Genomic DNA, 23,409 nt, shown 5'->3' with positions numbered 1-23,409 from the left:
GCAGCATATACCCTGAAGACAGTCACCACACTGCATGGAAAAGTTCAGCAGGTGTGGAGCTCCCCTGCTCATTCTCAGCTTTGCTTAGAGGAGCCCAGCGTCTGACAGCACTGGGCCGACAACCTCAACTCCTGGGTCCTGCCACCAGAGCTTCAAAAAAGATCTCGAACCGTCGGAGGTCTAAAGCTGTGCACCCTACGTCTCATCTGAAATAAAGTTCCTTGGCACTGAATGTCCGTTTCACTTCTAGAATGCTGTCCACGCCTTGTTTGCTGCCCTCCGAAGGCCTGCAAGGTCCCTGAGGCGGGGGCACGCCCCCTCACTGGAGTCTCCCAGGGCTCCCGCCTCACTGCTGCGAACACAAAAGGGATGACGGTTGTTACCCAAAAGAGTAAGCAGCCCTATGGCGAAAGTGATCGCAGCATCTCTTCCCGTGTATCACGGGCATCTGCATACCCGCTACTCCAATTTTCTTTGGCAACCCACGCTGATGAAGGAAACTTAAACTCTGGTTGACTAGTCTGCTTCGTAAGAGAGGAACCAAGATGACTCAGGTCATCAAACCTGAACTGTCCTAAACCAGATAGCCAGAGCTTCAAGATGCTGTCGTTGACTGTGTCTCTGCCCCATGGCTGTACCTCCCCCTCTTCAGGTGGTATCTTATGGGCCATTCCGTCAGTGGCTGCTGGGCAGAGGGAGCGGATGGTACACGAAAGGAAGAGGAATGGGGAGGGGGAGAGGCAAGTGGAAAAGTAACTGTTTATCCACAACTTCATCCAAGAATGGGAACTGCTTTGGCCTCTCAGCCACAGACTTCAGACACCAAGATTCTACCCCCAAACAAGCATGGAAATCAGTTTGAAAGAAGAAAATAATCAAACTTTTAAAAAAAAAAGAGTCTCTGCTTTGAAAATTGAAATTCTGAATTTTTCCTTTCTTTTCAGCAAAAAGGGCTAATTGGTTCCACCATGCATCCTCCATCTGGCCATAACGGCAAAGCTTTCTTCTTCAGGATGACTTCCAAAGTCCTTCCTCTCTGCTCTAGACCCAGGGAGAGAGATCTGAGACCCAATCTTTTGTCCTCCTACTCCCAGAAGGAGAGCCAGCCAGGAGAAAGCACTGAGAACATTTTCCTTCCCCTCTCGCCCCAAAGAGAAGCAGGGCCTCGGCCCAAACAAAGCATGGCCCACCGAGGACTTCTTTACTGATCCCCAAAGTCCCTTCAGGTCACCGGGTACTTCACACCTGTTGCTTAGAACCACAATTCCCCAGGGAAAAGGCTCACATGTTCTCTCTGCCCAGCACTGGCCACAGCTCTGCTGATTCCGCCAAGCCCAGCAACACTGGGCCTCTGCAAATCCGGGGTCAGGGTCAAGGACCAGAGCAGGGTGGGCTCAGGCCCTGGGACTGGTACCTGAAAACACCCTCAGAATATAAAACCTAAGGCCTCGCATTTAGCTTCCAAGACATCTCTGGTTTCCTGGACACAAAGGCTGACCCAAAGCAGTTTCTGGTCCGCCTCCCAAGGTGAGAATCTCATGAAATCTACAAGTGCCCCCGAGTGATAGGGACTGCAGCTCTGACCCTCCAGGCCAAACACCAGGACAGGTACTTAGAGAGATGATGCTCAACTCCCGAAAACTCATTTGGTTTTGATTCCCCCCAGAACAGGGCCCAGTCTGCCCGGCGTTCTGCTTTCATCCCTGTATTCCAGCCGGACGTAAATCTAAACCAGAGCCCCCCAGACAGTGCGCTGAACAGAGACTATATTTACCCATCACCCAGTTGTCTTGACATGTGCTTAATTACTTAAATGCCTTTAATCCCAAGCCTTTTCTTCTAACAAAATATAAACCAGTTCAGCTGGATGAATGATAAACCAGATGTTTACACCACACAACATGATCTGGCTTCGGTCAAAGTAATTAAGACATCGTCTCCTGAGTAGGGAGGGGAGATGCCCAAAGCATACATTTGTTTAAAGGCTCTGACACCGACATATCTATGAAAATGTAGCTCCACCAGGCTGTAATTTTCTGTCCATGAAAAGGCAACAACTTTCATATGAAGGAACAGGAGAGGCGTCAGTCAAGGAAGCTTGGGCTTCTTTCCACGGTAAAGCGCACTTGAAAGGCATTCCAGAATGGGGTGAACTGGCCCAGTCCTGAACCCGACCGCTGACCTGACGTTACGTTGATTAGGAGGCACCCTCGGGCTGGGCCAAGCTCATGATGACTCGCAGACTACCACCACCCTGCGGACCCCAAACTCACAAGTACTTCCAGGCTCTGGACATGGCGTGTGTATCAGCCCACCATCCCTCACTGCCCAGGTAGATAAAAGGGAAAGGGCAAGCGGGCTCTTGGGGAGGTCACAGAAGAAACCCCCCAAATTAAAAGTTAGACAGTCACCAAATGCCAATCCTTTTTCAAGGTCAGCTCCCCTTTCTTTGCCTTCTTCTGCTAATTTTTATCCTGCTGCCCCTCCTTTCACCAAAGAAGAAAAAAAGCAAAGAAAAGACAAAAAGGCGACAAGAAGTCCAAGAGACCCTACTGATGGCTAGGACACTGAAAGGGACCAAACGGCGAACGTCCATAGAGCAAATGTTAGAAAGACCGCAACAAAGATTAAGCCCTTCACAGAGCAGGCTTGGTTTCGTTCGAGGACTTCGGGGAAGCGACATTCAGATGCCCAGAAGGCCAGCACGTGGACTACCCTTCCCACTCCCAGACGCAGGCAGGGCAAGAAGCCTGTGGCAGCCCATCCTGCACTCACATCGCTGTCTACCTTTAGAGTCCCTAAGAGTCACCTGGGGAGCGGGTTAAAAATGCAGTTTGGGACTAGCAGGTGCAAACTAGTATATACAGGATGGATAAACAACAAGGTCCTACTGTAGAGCACAGGGAACCATGTACACAGAGGGTAACGGCTCTCCTGCTAATTCCGCGTCACGATGCTACCTGGCATCCCCAACTGCCAGGCCGCACCTTTGTAAATGGTCTCTGTTGATATTCCTGCCCTGAATGGTGGTCATGTGAGTGTGTCATTTGCTCCTGTTGGGACCCTAACCTGATTCTCTGGAGTGGTTCCCTTTCTGTCTTTTGTATCATTTGCTTTCCCTGCATGCATCTCTCTCGTTAGACAGCCACGTGGCTTATTCGTTCTTCTCAAATGCCACTCAAATGTGAGCTCTGCAAAGGCAGGGATCTGTGTCTGTCTGAGTCCCTACTCTAGTCCCCAGTTCTAGAACACGAATGATACGTAGAATACGAATAAATATTTGTTGAATGAATGGATGTCACAGTGGGAAGACCTCAGCTTCCACCTTCGCTGGAAAACCTTTCCCAATAACTTCATCCGTTTATTAACTGACTAATTTACAAGAGCACTGAAGAAGAGTCAAGAAACTCGGGTTTCCGTCAGCTCCCAATCTCTAACCTTGGGCTCGAAGTCAATCTCTCTGTTGGGAAAGTGGTTAATATCTAATATCCGTTGAACCTACTCTGCACGGGAGTTAAAGGATCAAAGGAGACTAAAGAGTGTGAAAGTGCTTTGCAAAGCATACGATGACACACATGCAAGGCGTCCTTACTATCTCGGTTACAGGAAGACCTCATGTGTACAGAGATCTCTTATCTGGTTATCTCAGCTCTCACAACAGAGAACCCAGAAGAAAAAGTATCTCAGTCTCAGGCAACCGACTCCCTAAGGTTACGTACCTAGCCCAGCAGAATCCTCCAGATCCTTCTGCAACGCCTTTTCGCTCTCTCTTTACCCCAAATTCTAATGAGTTTGTTTTTCTGTGTCCTAAATAGCACGGCAAACCTTGAAATAGCAAAACTCAGGGAGGGAGGTCACCAGAGTCAGGAATCCAAAAACATCAGAGACTGTGGGGCAAACAGCCCTAATAATACTTAGGTAATCCTTGAGGAAACCTGAATAACCTTATATTCTCAAGGATAATCCTGAATCCTACAGAAAAGCTTACGTATGCCTTTATAGAGAGACCATATGTTGATATATTCTATGTAAGAAAGCAGGGAATTTTAGAGAGACTTTAGAAAAATTTCTATGTAAGAAGATGTTGCTGAGGACATGAAGTGCTACACCACTGACTGTATTCCCCTCTCACTTCGGTTCAAGGTCAAATTTGCAGCCCAACTGCAAAAGCTAGAGGGCCGTATGGTTTGCATATCTGTAGTCTATTTTTTTTTTTTTTTTTTTTTTTTTTTGTGGTACGCGGGCTCTCACTGCTGTGGCCTCTCCCGCTGCGGAGCACAGGCTCCGGACACGCAGGCTCAGCGGCCATGGCTCACGGGCCCAGCTGCTCCACGGCACATGGGATCTTCCCGGACCGGGGCACGAACCCGTGTCCCCTGCATTGGCAGGCGGACTCTCAACCACTGCGCCACCAGGGAAGCCCTGTAGTCTATTTTTTCCTCCTAGTTTCAACATTCTATTTTAATTTGTGCTTTTCCTGTTTCTTATTTCTTTATTTATTATTTATATTATGCTGTTTTATTGTTTTTCTTGTAAGTCACCTCAGAAATTTTGTGGAACAAGACGGGACTATAAATAAATCAATACGTACATCTTGTATATGCAGCATAATGCTTTGCAAAGCAGGCATTCAAAACAATGTATTTTCTACAAAGAAGAAAGTGACAATAAATACCAGATAAACGGGAGTGATTCGGAATTATTATTATCTTTAGTTTTATTTTTCCATCTTCTATTTCTGATCTTTATCATCTTTTCCATCTTCTAATTTCCACTGTAATTGAGGAGGATGAGAAAGGGAGTAAAGCTTTGTAAACTGGCCACAAAAGTAACGACCACATAAAAGGCAATTCCAAGGCTGAAGGATCAATGAAAATGCCTTGGAAAACAATTCCGCACACAGTCCTGTTCTTCCTTTTTCTTTTATTTTTATGAGGCAACCATCCTCTGGAGGAAATCTAAGCCAATTCTAAGCCCATGTGTGTTTCTCTATAAAACCAGAGAGAAGGGGAATAAAATCAAAAGTTACCCATGGCTCAAAGGTCCGTATTATCCTGAGGCCTCACAATGTTATCACATTCCTCATTCTTTCTGATCTTCTAAGTAAGATGGTAAGTTGGCCAAAAAGCTTAAAGGGTCCTACTGTATTTTCCCAGGCGGAAGTCAAAGAACCTGAGAATCGGCCTTCAGCGTTCTCCTCTCCTGGGAAGCAGAGTCCAGTCCCTTGTTAGGAGCTAGTAAACCATCAGCAACTACCGTGGAACCAACAGCCCATAAAGACAGCCAAACGCCACGCTGAGTTCCCTGCATCCCAAAGGCAGAGGAAACAGGCTCGGAGGAGGGAACCCAGGTTCTAGACCCAGTTCTAACAGTGTCTCAGTATGCGGCTCTGGAGAAGACACCCCTCCTGTCTGTGCACCTCGGTAACTGGAGATGATAATTCCTGACATACCTACCTTCCCGGGGAGTCATGAAGCTAACACTGGATAACTTACGATGATATTTAGATGCAGCCGTGGGAGCTGGCTGTTCTCAATCTGTGCTCCCCTTGCCCTCTGTACACTTCTAAGAGCACACCTGCCAGATGACCTCATAATTATCTGTTTACGTGTCTGTCCACCTGGCTAAATTAAGAGCCCCGCAAGAACAGAAAGCAGGTCAAATTCATCCTGCCATCTCTCAGTTTCTAGAACATCATCTGACACATAGCAGGTGGTCAATAAATGTTTTCTGAATGTCAAAAAAGAAAGAAATTTTTGAAAACTACTCAACAACAAAATCCTTAAGAGGTCTGACTTTGTGACATCAGAAAACAAACAAACAAACAGATCCTCAAAGGGAAAGAAAACTGCTGTCTTAAAGCAGAGGGTCTCTAATGGCTTTTCAACAATCTGGAGGCTGTCCCTCAAAACAAACTTTAGTTTTTAAGGACTTCCCAGTTTACAAAACAAACTAACAGTTTCCCATTTAATCTTTACAAAAACTCTCCGAGACACGTAATTCTTACTAAAAGGGAAAACTGGGTTGGAGAGAAGTTAAGTCATTTGTCCACAAACACACATCACAGGGAACTCACCAGCTACTGCTATGACACTAGCCGGCTGGGCACGTTTAATTAATTCACTAAAGCAACTCGACTGAGTAGAACGTGCAGGGCAGCCAGCCAAGTGCACTGGGGGATAAAAGATGATCCAGACACATCTCAAGGACCGTCTCGGGGGTCTAAGCCACGGACACAGATAATCACCAAGAAAGACATCAAACTTGATGGGAGTTCCGAGGAGAGGGCATAAAGGGAGAACCTGGGGGACAGGGGTATTCGGTCTGGGGGTGGGTCCGGGTGAGACGTGGGGAAGGACATCCCAGCAAAGGGAACAGCAGGAATGAAACCAGAGAGGGCAGCAATCACATTAACAGGAAGGAAGGCAGGAGAGATGGACAGGGTGAGAGAGGAATGAGATGGAAATGGGCACAGCCAGACGTTGATTTCAAGGTTCTGGGAATATCTCAGTGGAGGTATCCAGCTGGTCGCTGGAAAGGCTGGTGTGCCATGGGGGAGAGAAGTGGGAAACAGAAATTCACAGCTGCACATCTTCTGTGCAAAGTGAGAGTCAGGAGGCCAAGGGAACGTGGAGAAGACAACCTTGAAAATGGGGGAGGAGGAAGAGAAAGCAAAGCAAGTGTGGTCCAGGAAGGAGAAGCAGGATCCTCCCTGGGTACAGTGACAGGGTCTGGAAGGACACAGGAAGACGAAGACGGAGGAAAAAGCCGTGCAACGCGGGCAGTACGCAGTCACCTGTGACACCCGAGGGAGCAGTCCAACCAAAGAGGGTGTGAGTGAATAAAAGGCAGATTACTGGAACCGAGGAGTGAACTGGACTAGAAGTGAGGGTAAATTCCAGAACTTTGATAGAGGCCATGGGAAAATACAAACTACATCCTCAGACCTCTTGACGCCTCTGGTGGTCCTCGGTTACAAGTGCTCAAAGTGAGGGCTTCGGTCCATCCCGTGGGACTGAGGGGCCAGTGCATCGCCTCACTCAGAGTCTCGTCTCATCAGCTCCAGACAAACACCACCATATAGAAGATTTGATTTTTTAACACTGGAGTGGTATTTAAAATGTTGTCGTGACATGAATACATCAAAGCAGAGTCATATACAGTCGCCCCCCTGAGAGGTCCCGCACTGTTCCAATGATACTGTCACTAACTGCACCTGCTCTGATTCCCTCTTCAACCCCTTCCCTCAGTCCTCAGGCAGCGTATGGACCCCACATAAACTCTCCAACGTTAGGTATTATCACTGCCACCGTGGTTACTGCTCCTCAGCTTGACGGCCTACTTTATTCCCTAGACTTGCCTCTAAATGACTCTTTTCAACTAAAAGCTGCCTCAAAAGCCCAAGGTTTGTCAGCCCAGGGTATGTTCTGAGTGATGAGTGACAGCAGCCCCTTTGGAAAGAGCATTCCACCTGCAGGGGGACCGTGTGGACGGGACACCGCGCGTGGACCTAAGCTCAGCGTGTCACTCCGCCTGTGTCCCCTCCACCACCCGTCAGCATCCGGACCGCCTGCCTTATACAGCAAGCTCCCAAACACTGAGGGTCCTGCTTCAAACACAAACACCCCCAGGTTCAAAAACCAAACCACAAGGCAAACAGGTTTAGCCAGACAGGTTTAGTGGCGACAAGGATGCGGAACTCAGAAGAGGTACCGTCAGACTGATTCACCCTCTCTGGGAGTCAGCTTCTCTGACATCAAGTGAGGAGCTTGGACTAAAAGGCCTCTAAGATGCCTTTCTTCTTAAAAACAAACGAATTAGAAGCTGCCATGGGGCTTCCCTGGTGGCGCAGTGGTTGAGAGTCCGCCTGCCGATGCAGGGGACGCAGGTTCGAGCCCCGGTCCGGGAAGACCCCACATGCCGCGGAGCGGCTGGGCCCGTGCGCCATGGCCGCTGGGCCTGCGCGTCCGGAGCCTGTGCTCCGCAACGGGGGAGGCCACAACAGTGAGAGGCCCGCGTACCGAAAAAGAAAAAAAAAAAGCTGCCATGATTTGGGTGGTTAGTAAAACCTTATGGAGACTGTGAAGGGAGAGGAGCTGAATTTTTGGGATCAAGTGAAAGGTGTCAGCAAGGACCCAAGGAAAGGAGAGGAAGGACAGAGACCCGGGGTGAGGGTCAGGGGGCAGGCAGGGCGTCCCCTCCATGCGGGCCTCTGTTGTCTTGTTCTCAGTCTCCCTGGCCCCCAGCCCCTGTCAGCATGGCCCCCGGGGGGAGGGTCCTCACCCATCATGTTGTTGGCTCGAGAGCAGGTGGTGCGCTTCAGGATCTCGTGTACCTAAAACAGATGACAGTTCGGCCATGAGCATCTGGGCCACATGGTGCGTCCCCAGCCCGGGGGGGGGGGGGATGGGCAGGCATGTGCCAAGCTCACGGACATTCCAACAAAGCATCTAACCCCTCATGCACACACACCCCGTTGGCCACCACCCCCCCAAGCAAAATAAAGAAAAGCCTGTAAATTGACTGCAGTTACAGGAGGGAAGGGGAGCCCAGACTCACATCCCTCTGGAGGGCCCAGGAGGAAGCCGGCAGGGAAGGCGAGGGGGGGCGTGCCCGCCCCACCAGCCCCAACAGTGCCCTGCCGCTGAGGGGTCCTGAGCGAGCCCCCTGCAGGTCCTGAGGGCCCGCGGGCCCCCCTGCAATGGAGCTGTCTCTCAGAGCTGCTTTGGGGACCCATGAAAGCGCTCTGGCAACTAGAAAAGGGCCACCTACATCTTGGTCCTTGGTGCTATCGCTTCTCTGCTTTTCCCCCAAGTCCTTATCACGCCTCCCCAGTCAGAGCAGGTCCCACCATCCTCAAGACTCCAGGTGTCACAGCGCATCCTGGGCACACGGCAGGCTGCTGCTCGGTGACCACTGCACCATCTACAGGTCAACAGCCCCGACTGCGGGGCCTGCAGGGACCCTGTCGCTCACTCAGGAGGGCGGGGTGCCGAGAGCACCCCAGCCAAGGAAGCAGGGACCCAGGGCAGAGTAAACCTGCAGGCCAACCTCCAAAGGGTCTCAAGCCTGCTCCCGGCTCCAGGAAGGAAGTCGGCGTTGGGACAGACAGCTGGGCTGCCCAGACGCCCACGGGAAAGGGGGCACTGGGAGATGCAGGTGAGGTCCTCAGACCAAAGCCCAGGGCGGAGCAGACCCCAGGACAAAACCCAAGGCCCTTTTCTCCCCCCGTCACAATATGCGGTGGACTGGGAAAAGGGCAGGAGGGGAAGGAAGAAGCTTCCAGAACGAGAAAAGATGTGTTACTCCATCATCATTCACACTCCCACGTTCCAGCCATAGACCTACAGGGAGTGGTAAGTAAATAACTTCCAGCAGAATGGGGCCCAAGAATGTTTAATTCACTTCTAATGCGGTACAGTATCCAACTGCAATAATAATTAGGAACAGCATTTATATGGCAGCCTATTATTCTACACGCACTTTGCAATTATCGGGTAATTTCCACAGTGCCCTACAACGTCCTCCCCAGTCGTGGGACCCAAGCTGTGGGGAGACTTACAGCTTGTAACAGCAGCAACTAAAACAATGGGAAGCCTATGCTTTTTTCTGTAGGAAGATAAAAGAAATCATATGCCCGTGTTAAATCTTCCTAGAACACTAGGCCAAGGGACCTGAGGTGTTTTCTTGCCCATCCTACAAGCAAAGAGTCAGGGCCGTGTTTTCAGCGTGACTCGGAAATGTTCTGTATCTTCCTCCAATCACCTGCCCCTTCTCACCCTTCTCATCACCCTGCTGACTTGGAAGTCCTCTAGGTATCTAACGCTTATTCCTCCTCCTGTTGAAACTTAAGTTCTTTCCTAGGGATCAATGGAAGCACACTGCCATGTTTCCACTGTGGCCTAAGTGACCAGCGTTCCTTGGGCCCCTTGTTCTCTCCCCTCTTCTGTCCATAGGCTTGATGCTCTCCAGGGGTGGAGGGGATAAATGGATCAGTGAACAGAGATGCCCTACAGCTCAGACTGGGGCCGCGGGGCCCAGGCCTTATGCAGATTTTCAGTGGAATCAACCATCCTGCAAAATCCAAAACCTTGACTGCAAAAGGCAAGAAGACAGTAGAAGAATGGCTACAGTCACAAATGCTGGCTTCCTATTGAACGGGCTGGCAATTTTGTCCTTGGACAAACTGCCCAGCTCCAGCATTCCCCGTGACAGCAACGCGCAGGACTTCTTTGGGAATGAAAGAAAGAAACTCAGCAGCCCAGCAATGAGCCCTCATTTGGACACAAAACGATCTGCCTGAATTTTTTTTCAATTCATTGCATCTCAGAGCCTCAGTTTCCTCAACTGTCAAGCAAGGGGGTCACCTGACTAGCTGAAAGTCCCCCCCCCCCAGCTCTGACATTCCCTGCTTTTGTGATTCCAAGAAGGGCCTGGGTGGAGAACCATGAAGAGGAGACCCCCGTCTCAAGCCAAGAGTGAGAAGAGTTGTTGGCTATTTCGATACTGGGATTGGGAAGCTCCTGGACGCTCCTTCCAGTTGCTAGGCAACTCCAAGCAAAGGATGATGGGAGGCAGCAGGGAGGGCAAGAGATGTCCTGCCAAAGGGGATCCAGGCTTCCTCTCCCCCTCCCGAGCCCACCACACCTGGTTCAGCACCTGGTTAGCCGGTTTACTTACAATGCGGCTACGGGTAGCACTATCAAAGAAGGTGTCCTCGTCCTGAATGTTGTACCTGGCGACACCAAGAAAGGAGGTCAATTCATTTCATTATCCTTGTCCTGGGACTACTGTCACCCCAGGCCCAGAGCAAACCTCTAGAAAGCAACATAGCAAGATGTGTAAGCCACACACACACTCACAACATTTACACTCTTGCTGACCCAGTAATTCTGAAAACTTATCATAGAAATGTATCACTGGGAAAATTAATTCAGCGGGAAAAAAAAGGTCTGTAAATGAAAATGTTCATTACAAACTTACTTATAACAAAGACTATGGAGCTAAGACGCAATTCCAAAACCTAAAGGATAGATTATCATATAGCCATTGAAAATTATAATTATGAAAACTTTAGAAATACTGTAGAAAAAGTTAGACTATCATAGAAAAACATTATACTGTGATGAGTTTTAAAAACGAAAGTATATAGAAAGGATTCCTGTGTGTGGACAAAGACAGTAAAAACACAACAACGGGGAACTCCCTGGCGGTCCAGTGGTTAGGACTCAGCACTGCCACTGCCGAGGGCCCAGGTTCAATCCCTGGTCAGGGAACTAAGATCCTGCAAGCCGCACGGCGTGGCTGGGAAAAAAAAAAAAACAGAAAAACAAAACTCAACAACAGAAAAGAGTGAAGTTTCAGGATGTTGGGCTTATAACTTTTTCAAATTTTCATTTAATGTTGTCACTGTTGTCACAGCAATTAGATACCAAACTCCCAATTATGCAAGACCTGTGTCTGTTGTAAACTTCAAATGTTGACCTTTCACTCAAAAAAACACCTGTGTGGAATAAAGACGCAGACGCAGAGAATGGACTTGAGGACACGGGGAGGGGCAGGGGAAGCTGGGACGAAGTGAGAGTGGCATGGACATATATATACTATCAAATGTAAGGTAGATAGCTAGTGCGAAGCAGCCGCATAGCACAGGGAGATCAGCTCGGTGCTCTGTGACCACCTAGAGGGGTGGGATAGGGAAGGTGGGAGGGAGGGAGACGCAAGAGGGAAGAGATATGGGAACATATGTATAACTGAGTCACTTTGTTACACAGCAGAAACTAACACACCGTTGTAAAGCAATTATACTCCAATAAAGATGTTAAAAAAAACACCTGTGTGACTGTCCTTAGGGCACTGTGCTGGAGGGCACACAGACACCTGAACCATGCCCCCGGCCCCCTGGGAGCCCAGCCACTGGGGATGGGGGCGGGGGGTGTTTCCAAGCAATTGATGCAGAGGAGAACGGGGACACATGCAGACCATTGCTATGAAAACTCAGAGGATGGAGAGCATATTCTGGCCGGGGGTGAAGAACTGGCCTGGGGATCACAGGGGCTGAGTGAACGGAGCCGTGTGGGAGGTGGCCGGTCAGATGCCAGCGCCGGTGTGGAGACAGGGCCCAAGGAAGGGGGGATGTAGAGGAGGCTCAGAGTGCAAAAACAGCAGCCGGCCGGGAGGTCAACGTGCCAATCCCAGTCCAGCCACTTAAGCTTTCATGACCTTGGACAGATCCTGGGCCTTGGTTTCCTCTCCATAATAGAGGGATAGTTATATCTGGACGGCCGCTTCACAATGGGAGTGTGACACTGTGATTTATAATAAATATATATTTTGGTCTTTATCCCCTGTGCTCACAGCTTCCCAAGCCCTAGGAATTTTCTGAGCCATGAGAGCCATTGAGCATTTTCTGAGCCATAAGAGCATCTTTTGTTATAGTATTTGGTCTCCCGTCCTCAGTTCCTGAAATTGCTTCAGAGCCATAAAGGTGACAGGAGTGTCATGTTATTCATAACAAGCCCCTTTCAACCACCAGTGAGTTTATGTTAATGAGGTGACTTTTGGAAAGCCGCTAAGGATAGGGCTGGTTGCCAGGGAAACCACCAGGAGTTAGGGTTGGAACTTTCAGTCCTACCCACTGATTTCCGGGGAGCAGAGCGGGACTGGAGGTTGGATCAGTCACCAATGGCCAATGATTTGATCAATCACGCCTATGGAATGAAACCTCCATAAAAATCCAAAAGGATGCAGTCTGAACAGCTTCTGGGTTGGTGAATCCAAACGCTTTCACGCTGAGCCCGAAACTCACGAGGACAGAAGCTCCGTTGTTTGGGACCTCGCCTTATGTAGCTCTTCACCTGGCTGTTGACCTGTATCCTTTAACATCCTTTATAATAAACCCGTAATCCAGCGAGTAAACTGGTTTCCTGAGTTCTGTGAGCCACTCTAGCAAATTAGTCGAACGCAAGGAGGGGGTCGTGAGAACCTCTGACTTGCAGCCAGTCGGTCAGAAGCACAGGTCGCAACCTGGACTTGCTTAGGCATCTGAAGTGCGGGGCGGTCTTGTGACACTGAGCCCTCAGCCTGAGCAACCTGATGCTATTTCCAGGTAAACAGTGTCAGAACTGAGTTGAATTGTAGGGCACCCAGCTGGTGTCGGAGAATTTCTTGGTGGTGCGGGAAAACCCACACACACATTGGAACTGGTGACCAGAATTGGTACCAGAATCGTTAAGGGGTAAAAACTCAATGAGGGAGCATATGCATGTGTACAGAATTGTTATCTAACACGGCAAAGATGGGCAGAGATGGTACCCAATGAATGGCAGAAACACAGCCCATCGATGCCATCTCCTCCAAAAGCACAGATCCTGTATCTTTTCTTCCTTCCCAAGCCCATTCCTTTCCCTCTCTCACTCGATTCTCTTACCGCTCTTGATAGTTTCTTATTTTGTCATGAGCAAAATAGCAAAATGCTAATAATGTCATTAGCATTAGAATTAGCACTTGGCTTCTGCATCTCCCACTTCCCAACCACGACTCCCCCTTCCAAAGGCTTCCCAAAAGGCCATCCCTGAGAAGAAAACCTATTCCCTCCCCTCCTCTGGGTCAGTGAGGGCACGAGCTGGCAGCTGAGAAGACAGACGTCCAGAAGCTTCATCCAGCGTCTCTCTGCATTATCACAATATCTTGAAACCCTGTTAGACTGGGAACACAGCAGAGTGGTTTCCCTGCAGAAGGTAAACAGGTATCGGACCACTTTGCTCACAGAGTCCCGAAGTTTCTGGCTGTCTGCTCCCTGATTCTCCATCCATCACGCAAAGTGACTGAAATGGCAGGTTTTCCCAGAAGCCACGGGATGAACATTCAAGAGCTATCTGCGATCATCTCGCTCAGGGACAGGGATTGGGAAGGCAGACACACGGAGTATGCCAGCCTGAGAGCAGGCTTCCTCCCCCATCTCCCAGGCACCCGGGCACTCGGCTCATGAGCTGAGGCCCCAGGTGGTGCTTGATGTCCCTTCCCATCCCCCACGCGGCCCCACCTCCAGAGTTCCAATACTCACAGGTACATTTTCTCCCTGGAGAACGGGTAGGAGAGGTTTTTCATCCTGTCGTTAATGTGCTCGGGCACTCGGGGCTTCAGGGGTGCGCTCAGCTTCTGCAGGATCTCGTTGAACGTCTTCGCGATGCTGCCTTCTGACTTGATCATGTACCTCTACGACGGCAAAGCCACAGGTGTGAGGAGGAGGCCTCGTCCAACGCTCAGAGGAGAAGGACCCACAGCCAGAGCTGCAGGGGGCTCAGATTCCCCCCGTAGGGGACACTCTGGGGAGAGGACGAGACTGGGGAAGCCAGCAGGAGGGTCCTGCCCTTCCTCCCCTGCTTTCACAAGGTGGTGAACCCCCTCAACTGTTTGTGCGAATGGAGGTGACCGGTGCAGGGAAGGAGGAGCGCAGTGACGAGTGCAGACTTCCTATACATCTTTGTTATACCATCACAGAAGACCTACTGTGTGACCGTCACCATACTAAGGGCTTTACTCAAATGAGCTCCAATGCACACTGCACCCAGCCAGCTAGATAATATTACGCTCCTGTTATGATGAGGAAATTAAGGCTCAAAAAGGTGAGATGAGTCAACAAAGGTCACACAGATAGTAACCGGGCGACTGCTTGGATCTAACTCGTGTCAACCCAATCCCAAGTCTGTACTCTCCAACCAGACCACGCCCCTATGTAACGATCCAGCATCACTTCTCTTGTGCTCTTCTTAGGAGACATCTGATAAATGAGTCTGCTGTCAAAGTACTAAGCACCTAGCGAGTACCTGCCTCGAGTAAAGCGCTGCGTCAGTACCAAGATCATCACCGGTATTTATAGTACCTATGGTTTTTCATAACGTACAGAGTCGTCTGCGTACACTATAGCTTCTGGTCTTTCTAATTTACGGATGCTGTCATTGAGACACAGAGGTTGTACTTGTCATAGCAAAGCTCTGGTGGATTAACAATGGCCACAGATTTTTTCTCCACACAAGTTCTCCATTCAAGAGGTGGCATCTCTGTTTCCACCCCCTTAAGTCTGGATGGGCTCTGGGGCTGCCTGCCCAGTGCAGCAGAAGGGACACTATGCCAGTTCCACCCTTTAAGAAGATGGGCAGCTTCTGCCTTGGTCTGCCTTGGTCTCTTGAAGCTCTGAGCCGCCTGCAGGAAGTCCGAGGAGACGTGCGGAGAGGACTCAGACAGGGAAAGGACGAGGTTGAGCCCAACCTTCTGCCCACCCTGCCAAGCATCAGGCGTGTGAGGGAGGCTTTCCTGGACATTGCTGTCCAGCTCAACCCCAAGCCGAATACCACCACATGACCCCCGTCAACACCACGTGGAGAAGAATCACCCCGTCTAGCTCTGCTCAAGATACTGAGCAAAAATTCATAGGACAGAATAAAATGGCTGTGTCTTACTGAGTAAGCTGGGGCTAATTTGTCCTGCTGCAGTAGATGACCAGATAAGAGTCACAGCCAGACCCTCCGACTGGAAAGCCAGCTGTGTTCTCTATCAAGATATCCTTAAGATGCTTAAATCTAGAGCGGCTGTAAAACATGTACAAAACACTTGTAATATTGATGGAGAAAAATGCCACAAAAGACACTCAAGATGCTCTGAGGGCTCAGAGAAAGGAGACAGCACGTCCAGCTGAAGAATCAGAAAAGTGCTTCCTGAGGAGAGCAGCATTTCTGTTGGGACTTGAACAGAAAGGGAACCTTCTTTTGTTTTTCTGTTCTTTAATAAAATCATGATAATCAGTGGGAAGGGGGAGAACCTCCCCAATCTAACAACTGAAACACAAGCCCAGTTTATTTATTTCTTCTGATACACTTCTCTGTGCATTTTGACTTAATTTCAATCACAAAATTAACACAGTTCTAGTAAACAAAGAAACTAAAACCAGGGACTTCCCTGGCGATCCAGTGGTTAAGTCTCCACGCTTCCACTGCAGGGGGGCACGAGTTCAATCCCTGGCCAGGGAACTAAGATCCCACATGCCATGCGGTGTGGCCAAAAAAAAAGAGACCAAAACCAAAAAGTATATTAACTAACATTAACAGCTTCCTTTCACTTCCAATCCCATCCCATCCTCCACTGCAGAGGCAATCTCCATTCACAATTTGGAGTATGTTTTATACTGACTCTCTCCATACGTATTATATGTAACTGAATCCCTTTCCAAACACACCTGTGATCATACTTCACAGGTACGATGGTATAATTCTACAATTTGCTTTTCTCGTTTAGCGATATATCCCGAGTACGTGTCTTTCCAAGTCAGTCCACGTAGAACTACCTTCATGAAGGCACCATATGACACAGTGGGTACGAGTTCTAATTTGTTTAGTCACTTCCCTAGTGATGGGCATTTATTTTAGCCTCTACATGTGTTTTATCTTCTTTGATCATACTTCTCTTAACCTCACCTTATACATACTTTTAATGAATCAGGCTCGAACAGGTATCAGCAAAGACATTCCAAGCCAACCAAAAAAGTTAAAAAGTTCAAGCTGGATTTAAGAAGGGTTCACAGCCTGGTTCTTTGGTGCTCGGGTTCTGATGGGGGAATGGTGACGGTTTACGGCAGAAAGGCACACGGAGACCAGTGCGTGGAGATCCCACTGCACGAGGCGACGGGAAGTCAGCGAAGGGTGTGAACAAGAACAACATCAGAGCTGTGAATCAAGAAATTCATCAGGTGGGTTCTGCACAAAGAAGGAGCCAGCCTTCTGAACCGAGGGGACCGTTTACTTCTGGGAGCACAGACCATTTCTAAGCATCTCCTATGCACCTGGCTTGATGTACATCAGCACTGATCTTAAAGATGTGCCTCTAAAAACCGAGAGGGGTTGGGCTTCCCTGGTGGCGCAGTGGCTGAGAGTCCGCCTGCCGATGCAGGGGACACGGGTTCGTGCCCCACTCTGGGAAGATCCCACATGCCGCGGAGCGGCTGGGCCCGTGAACCGTGGCCGCTGAGCCTGCGCGTCCGGAGCCTGTGCTCCACAACGGGAGAGGCCACGGCAGCGAGAGGCCCGTGTACCGCAAAAAAAAAAAAACAACGAGAGGGGTTAAGAATCTCAGTCGAGATCACACAGAGAGTGTCAACCAGATAATAAGTGCTGGAGCCTCGTGGCAGAGCCTGCGACCTTGGCTGCTTCACTCTACTCTTCCTCTGCCGCGACGTGAGTGAACATCGGGGGAAAACAGTGTGCACCTTACTCTACTGCCCCTACTGTTATAAAGCTCTTGACGCTCCTGCCATCGGTCACCTAGATGCAAAGAGCTCCCCTCTGGGGCATCGTTGGGCCTGGAGGGACAGGGACAGAAAGATGACCCGTTCACCGTATCCCAACACATCTCACAGGTCATTTAGGGCAGGTTCCAACCGGGCACGTGTCCTGCAGCGTGTTCACCATACCCGTAACCATGCGTCTTTAAAGGGCACGTGCGTGGCAATTCAAGTTTCAGAGCAGGAGGGAAGCTGACTGGCTCTGCATCCTAGATGCCTTGGAACGACAGACTTGGACCGACGGAGGGTGCTTCTCCTTTGTCCACTTTCCCCATGTCCACCTCTGGTTTCCTAGTCTAAGGAGGCTTCAACTACAGCAATAAGTGGCTTCCCACCTCTCTTGCTTAGGGCTGCCAGATTTAACAAATAGAAATGCAAGAAGTCCGGTTAAATGTGCATTGGAGGTAAACAATAAATTTTAACTTTTAATGAAACAATTTTTTCATTAAAAAAGACAACCGGAGGGCATACTCACATAATAAAAATCATACTAGAGCCACAATAATTTTTTTGTCTAAGTATGTCCGCTGCAGTATTTAGGACACACTTAGGTTGATACTAAACAAAGTATTCATTGTTTATTTGAACTTTGGGTTTAACTAGGCATGCTGTATTTTATCTGGCAACCCCTACTTTTGTCCACCTCTAATTCGGTCTCCGCGTTGGAGCCAGAGTGATGTTTCTGAAGCAAAAATCTGATCATGTCACCTCCCTGCGGAAAAGGCTTCAACCATCACCCACTGCTCTTATGATAAAAACCAAAATTCTCCACGCAGCCTGGGGGGTCCCGTAGAAGTCTCCACCTTCTCCTTGCCCCACGGTCCCCTGCTCACTGCACCCAGCCACCAGCCTCGGGCAGCATTTTTAGTACTCTATACCCTTCGCCTTCTCCCTCCCCCTCACCAACCTGTGTTCACACTTGAGTTCTCACTCAATCGTCACTTCCGGGGGAAGTCTTTCCTGGCTTCCAGACAAGGTCAAGCCCCATCGTCACAGCATTTCGAGGCCCCAATTCCTCGCCTTCACAGCACTTATCGCAGTTGCGATTTTACATTTATTTGAATGACTATTTGATTCATGTCCAGCCTCCCCACCAAACAGTCTCCACGAAGGCAGGACACTGTCCAACCACCCCCTATGGTTAAACGAACGAACGGATGATAAATCTCTGGGGACCCAGCACTGATGACAGCAGTTGCTGCCACTGCAGGAGCCCAGGCCGGGGACAGAACAGCCGTCAGGTAACAGGCCCTGGTAGAGGGAAACCAGGATGGAGAAGAAAGCCACCGCCCAAAGCCACCGGCCGGCCGAAAGGTCTCCTGGCCTGTCGGCACCAGCTGCAAGGGCGCGCGGGGTTGCCCAGTTCTGGCAGAGGCCAGGACGGCCTGTATGCAATCCATGCGGATTAACGACCGGCACCTGCCCCAGGGCCTTGTCCTGGAAGACGGTTAGCTGAGCACCTCCGAGCTGCTCTTGAACCTCCTCTTAGCAGTGGGTCTGGCAGAGCTCCCTAGAGAAGCGAGCTAAGGGGAGTGGGGCCTGTGGCATGTTTCTGGAGGGACCAGGGATGGGACCAGGATAAATCCTGACTATTCCCTGATGGGGGGAGGGGTGCTCCAAAGCCCTACAAACAGCATCATTTACCTCCAGGAACAATGTAAACGGTGCAAAAGGCCAGAGTCCCAGCAGAACCGTCAAGGCGACCTCCACCCCACAGCCCTGACGGAGGCCCTACACACACCCGGGCAGACGCAACGGCCCATGCCCATAGTCAAACATGGCGGGCGGCCCCAGGCACGCTACCGTGGATGCTACGCTTGGAGGACAGAGGACCTGCTTCCTGCCTCTGTGCCTTTGCACGTGTCGTACCTATTCCTGGAACTTCTCCCCTCCCTCTCCACCTGAATTACCCTCCTTCTCCTCCACTGGGCTCAAGTACCAGCTTTCCCAGGAAACCCTCCTTAGCCACTCTCCTGCTGCCATCCTTCCTTAGCAGCCTGTGAACGAATACCTGTGTCATAACGTTTGCCACACTCATCTCTAACTTGTGGTTCACGCGTCTGTCTCCCCAACAGACGGTGGGCATCTGGGGAGCAGGGAGCATGCCCTGTGCACACGAGAGGAGCACACTAATGTCTACGGAGCAAATGACCTGGGTCCTGGTCCTTGCTGACGCTAACGAGCTGTATGACTCTGGGCAAGTGGCTCTCCCTCTCAGATTCTTCATCTCTAAAGAGAGAATTGGGGAACTTCCACTTCCCACAAGGACGGAGTAACAGGGACCAGATTTATCCTACCTGAACCAACCAAAACACCGAGAGAAAAAAAAAAAACATGAAATAATGGTTGCTCTGGTCAGAATGTTTGTGTCCCCGCAAAATTCATATCCTGAATCCTGATGCCCAGCGTGATGGCTATTGCACAGTGGGGCCTTTGGGAGAGGTGATCAGGTCATGAGGGTGGTGCCCCTGTGAATGCGATTGGTGCCATTATAAAAGAGACTCCAGAGAGCTCCCAGCCCCTTCCGCCATGTGAGGACACAGCGAGAAAGTGCCGCTATGAACCAGGAAGGGGGCTCTCGCCCAACCAGGCTGGTACCCTGGTCTCAGACTTCCAGCCTCCAGAAGAACTGTGGAAGTTCTGTCGTGTACACGCCTCCCGAGTCTGTGGTTTTGTTAGAGCAGCCCAAACAGACTAAGAAAGCAGTTTTCAAGATACCGGACATTGATTAAGCAGTAACGAGTTCCTGAGAGACAGGAAATGAAAATGGTGACTCCTGGGATCGCTCCAGCTCACTGCCTAGAGAGAGGTCCAGGGCTGAGGGGCAGGAAGGGGAAGCAGGTGGAGGCCCACACACACCCCGGGCCGAGCAGCCTTAGCTGTAGGTCTGGGGAGACCAGGGCAACCAGAGCTCCCAGGACAGCGCAGCCAAGGGGAGAGAGCTTCGCGAAGAACCCTGCAGGCAGTCCTCTTGGAGCACTGGGCGGCGGGGTGCAAGGAAGCTGCCGGACGCTGGAGAAAACCCGTCTGCAAGGGTTGGGAACGGCCCCTGTCCCCACCGGCCAGGATGGAAAGCTCACCATTCGAGAGGCGCTGGGTAGAGTCCTGGGGTCCGCTCACCAGGGGGGATAATTAGCCCGAGGCTGAGCCCCGCTCCAGACCCACGTCACAAATCACAAAAGACAGAACCTGACTAAATGGCTTTGGAAGTACCATCCAAGTGTGACCTTCTTTGGCTTTAGATGTTTAATGAAAAAGACACGTTAATTCTCAGCACAGACACGTCCAGGCACCTCCTGGGTGCCAGGCGCTGAGCCTGGGGGGTGACTGGTTGATTGTACCAGAAGCTGAAGCAGCATGGCGACGAGGATGCCCCCTCCACACGCAGGACGCTCACCCTGGAATCCCACAGGCCCACCCAGCAGCATCGGCCTCGCTACGTTACAGACAGGGAAACGGAGACTCAGAGGGGCAGGGAGCTGCCAGCGTCGGGTGACACCAGGCCTCAGAACCCAGGTTTCCTGACTCCCCTATCCAGCCTCTCTTCTTAAACCTCGGATCCTTGGAAGGGCTGCGTGGTCCCCGAGAAGGCGGAAGGCCGGAGCTCCCTCTCAGCCCCCGCCAAGCTCGGCAGCCTGGCTCTTCCCCCGTGTTCCACAGGGTCCACGAAAGGCGCCCCGACCCTCTTCAGTATTGTTAATACAATCAGCAGAAGCATCGTTATTACTGTTATTCTTGGACAGTGGAGAACAAGGAACATCCTCAGAAATGGCAAGACACATGTTCACCAGCTGTTCCCCATTACGCCCTCCCCGGGTACACGATACGCCTTTCATGTGCTTAAAATCATAAATAATTTTTAAAGTATGTTGCTCTTATTCTTTATTCCAGGGCTCAAATGTGGTTCTCATAAAAGTCTGCTTTGGCCTCACTGTCACAAGCTAAGAGGTTTACCGAAAGGCCTTCTTTTCTTCTTTCTTCCCCCGTCTCCCTCAGCCTCTCCCCTCCAGAGGGGCACGGCAGTGTGGTCTCAGGGCTAATTTGTTTCCTTCCTGCGCTGGAATCATGTTCCTTCCCAGGATGCAAGGAACTGAGGCTGTAGTGATTGTCTATCGTGGACAGATACAGGCTGCTGTCCCCATTTTACAGGTAAAGAAACAGGCACAGAAAGTTTTACTAGCATGCCCGATGTCACGCAAACACTAGGAGATCCAATGACCCCCCCCCCAAAACATCAAGGGAAGGGAATAACCATATGCGATCTAAATAAAATAATCTTGATTATCCATGAGTCCCTCATCTGCAGTGATCTAAGAGGGCCTCTTTCTGCAACTCGTAGGAAAAGTCAGCAGGCGTAAAGGTGGAGAGCAAGCCAGCTGTGAGCACGTGTGTCCGCTTACACCCCACGGCCCAACAGACACTAATCCAGACAGTCTTCTTTCAACGTTTCTGTGCGCTCCTCTGCACCTCTGGCCACTGGGTAACTGAGGGTTGACTGAGCTGAAGATGATCACCTGCTCACCTCTCATTTCAAAAGGCTCAGACACACAGGGAAGCCAAACTGTGGAAGGTGCCTCTGCAAGCTGGACCGGGGTGGGCGCCTCCGGACTAAAGAAGTTATGAGGAAGAGAAGCTAAAGGCGCAGCAGAAGAGGTCCGCTGTTCTCACGCCCCGTTGGCGCCTGACGGGACAGGCGGAGGGAGGGATGCGCGCAGACGTGCACGCACCGAACCCGGATCCGAGGAGCTCCGTGCACAAGCCCAGTTACCCACGCGAGCGAGCGTTAAACCGCCCACCAATCCAAATGCAAGCAGCACCAGGAGCCACTAAGCTCAGCTGCAAACTGGAGCCCAAAGGAGCCTCTGCGGGCGCACCAGGAACAGGAGCTCATCAGTCCCTCCATCCCCACCAGTGCCTACGGGTCCATTTCCCATCCACGGCCTCGCCGAATGCAGCCAGTGACAGTCACAAAATGCACATTCTCTGAGGTCTGACTCCGGATTCACTTACGGTTTTTAATTCTGTTTCAGTATGTCTTCTACACGTGAATGAATGTTTGCTGACTTTTAAAATGTGGGAGAACTCCCAGCTACTTACATGGCTCACAAGCCCCCTTCTGAGCCACGCCTCCTGCCTCCTCCCAGAGGCTCAGCCGTCACCCGCCCTACCCCCCACACCGCAGTCTCCACGTCGCGCGCACTGGCCTCGCCTCCTCCCGGTTCCCCGCACAGGCCGGGGTTTTCTTACCTCGGGGCTGGAGGACATGCCCTTCCCTCGCCCAGGAAGGTTCTCACCAGCCCCCCAACCTAGCCAGCCCTCTGGTCTCAGTTCAGATGGCCCCTTCTTGCACCCTGGCCCCCATCGAAACTGGTCTCCTCTGGTTGGCTCTTTGTCTGTCCTGCTCTTTTTCTTCTGTTGGTGCCTCCAAGCTCATCAACAGCTACTCGACTTCTGAATCCTCCCCACGCAGAAGCCACACGGGCCAGGACCAGCTGTAGTCACCACTGCATCACCTGCAGAGTATCTCAGACATAGTGATACTCAATAACTATTCACTGGGTGGACGGATGGATGGATGGGTGGATGAAAAATGTGACCTTTCAAAGGGCTAGGACCCCTTATACACAGCCATTCCGGGTACAGTCAGACTCTTCCTAAATGCTTTTGGTAACTGAAGGGGCTACTGAGGACCCAGATCAGGGACGGCCGCTATGGTTCGTGTACCATGGCGCTATCTCCCCCGACCTTACAGACAGCCCTGGGGCATCACTCTCCAGTAAGCCACCACCAATGAATCGGGCCTGGCACGTGTGATCCGTTCGTTCATTCATTAACGAATACTGATTTAGTGCTTGCTCTGTACCAGGCCCCATTCTAGGTGCTGCCGACAGGGTGAAGCCGCCCTGCCCTCCTGGAGCTTCCAGTGTAGTGCCGACAGGGACAATCAAACAAAGACACAAATATGCTACTCAGTATCCAGCAGCGCTGAGTGTTAGAAAGAAAAGAACAAGAGGAGGAGGATGGAGCGAGACAGAGGTCCGCTTCACACAGGACGGTCGGGGATGTCTGTGCAG

At 50.8% G+C, this 23,409-nt stretch overlaps 1 protein-coding gene and 1 non-coding gene across 2 annotated transcripts in view; one reads left to right on the top strand and one right to left on the bottom strand.

Annotated features, from left to right (window-relative positions):
- Positions 1-23,409, bottom strand: part of ANO2 (anoctamin 2) — a 334,695-nt gene that overhangs the window by 226,385 nt on the left and 84,901 nt on the right. The window contains exons 5-7 of the mRNA XM_060167142.1: positions 14,066-14,217; positions 10,681-10,735; positions 8,284-8,335 (exon numbers count right to left, since the gene is read on the bottom strand). Coding sequence (XP_060023125.1) covers positions 8,284-8,335; positions 10,681-10,735; positions 14,066-14,217 — 259 coding nt within the window. The remainder of the gene's footprint in view (positions 1-8,283; positions 8,336-10,680; positions 10,736-14,065; positions 14,218-23,409) is intronic.
- Positions 11,204-11,276, top strand: TRNAG-GCC (transfer RNA glycine (anticodon GCC)). The gene has a single exon. It is a non-coding gene; the product is annotated as a tRNA-Gly (tRNA).

Source organism: Lagenorhynchus albirostris, chromosome 11, assembly GCF_949774975.1.
Source record: "Lagenorhynchus albirostris chromosome 11, mLagAlb1.1, whole genome shotgun sequence".
NCBI classification, from domain to species: Eukaryota; Metazoa; Chordata; class Mammalia; order Artiodactyla; family Delphinidae; genus Lagenorhynchus; species Lagenorhynchus albirostris.
Note: the sequence above shows the minus strand (reverse complement) of the source record. Positions and strands in the feature narration are given on the sequence as shown.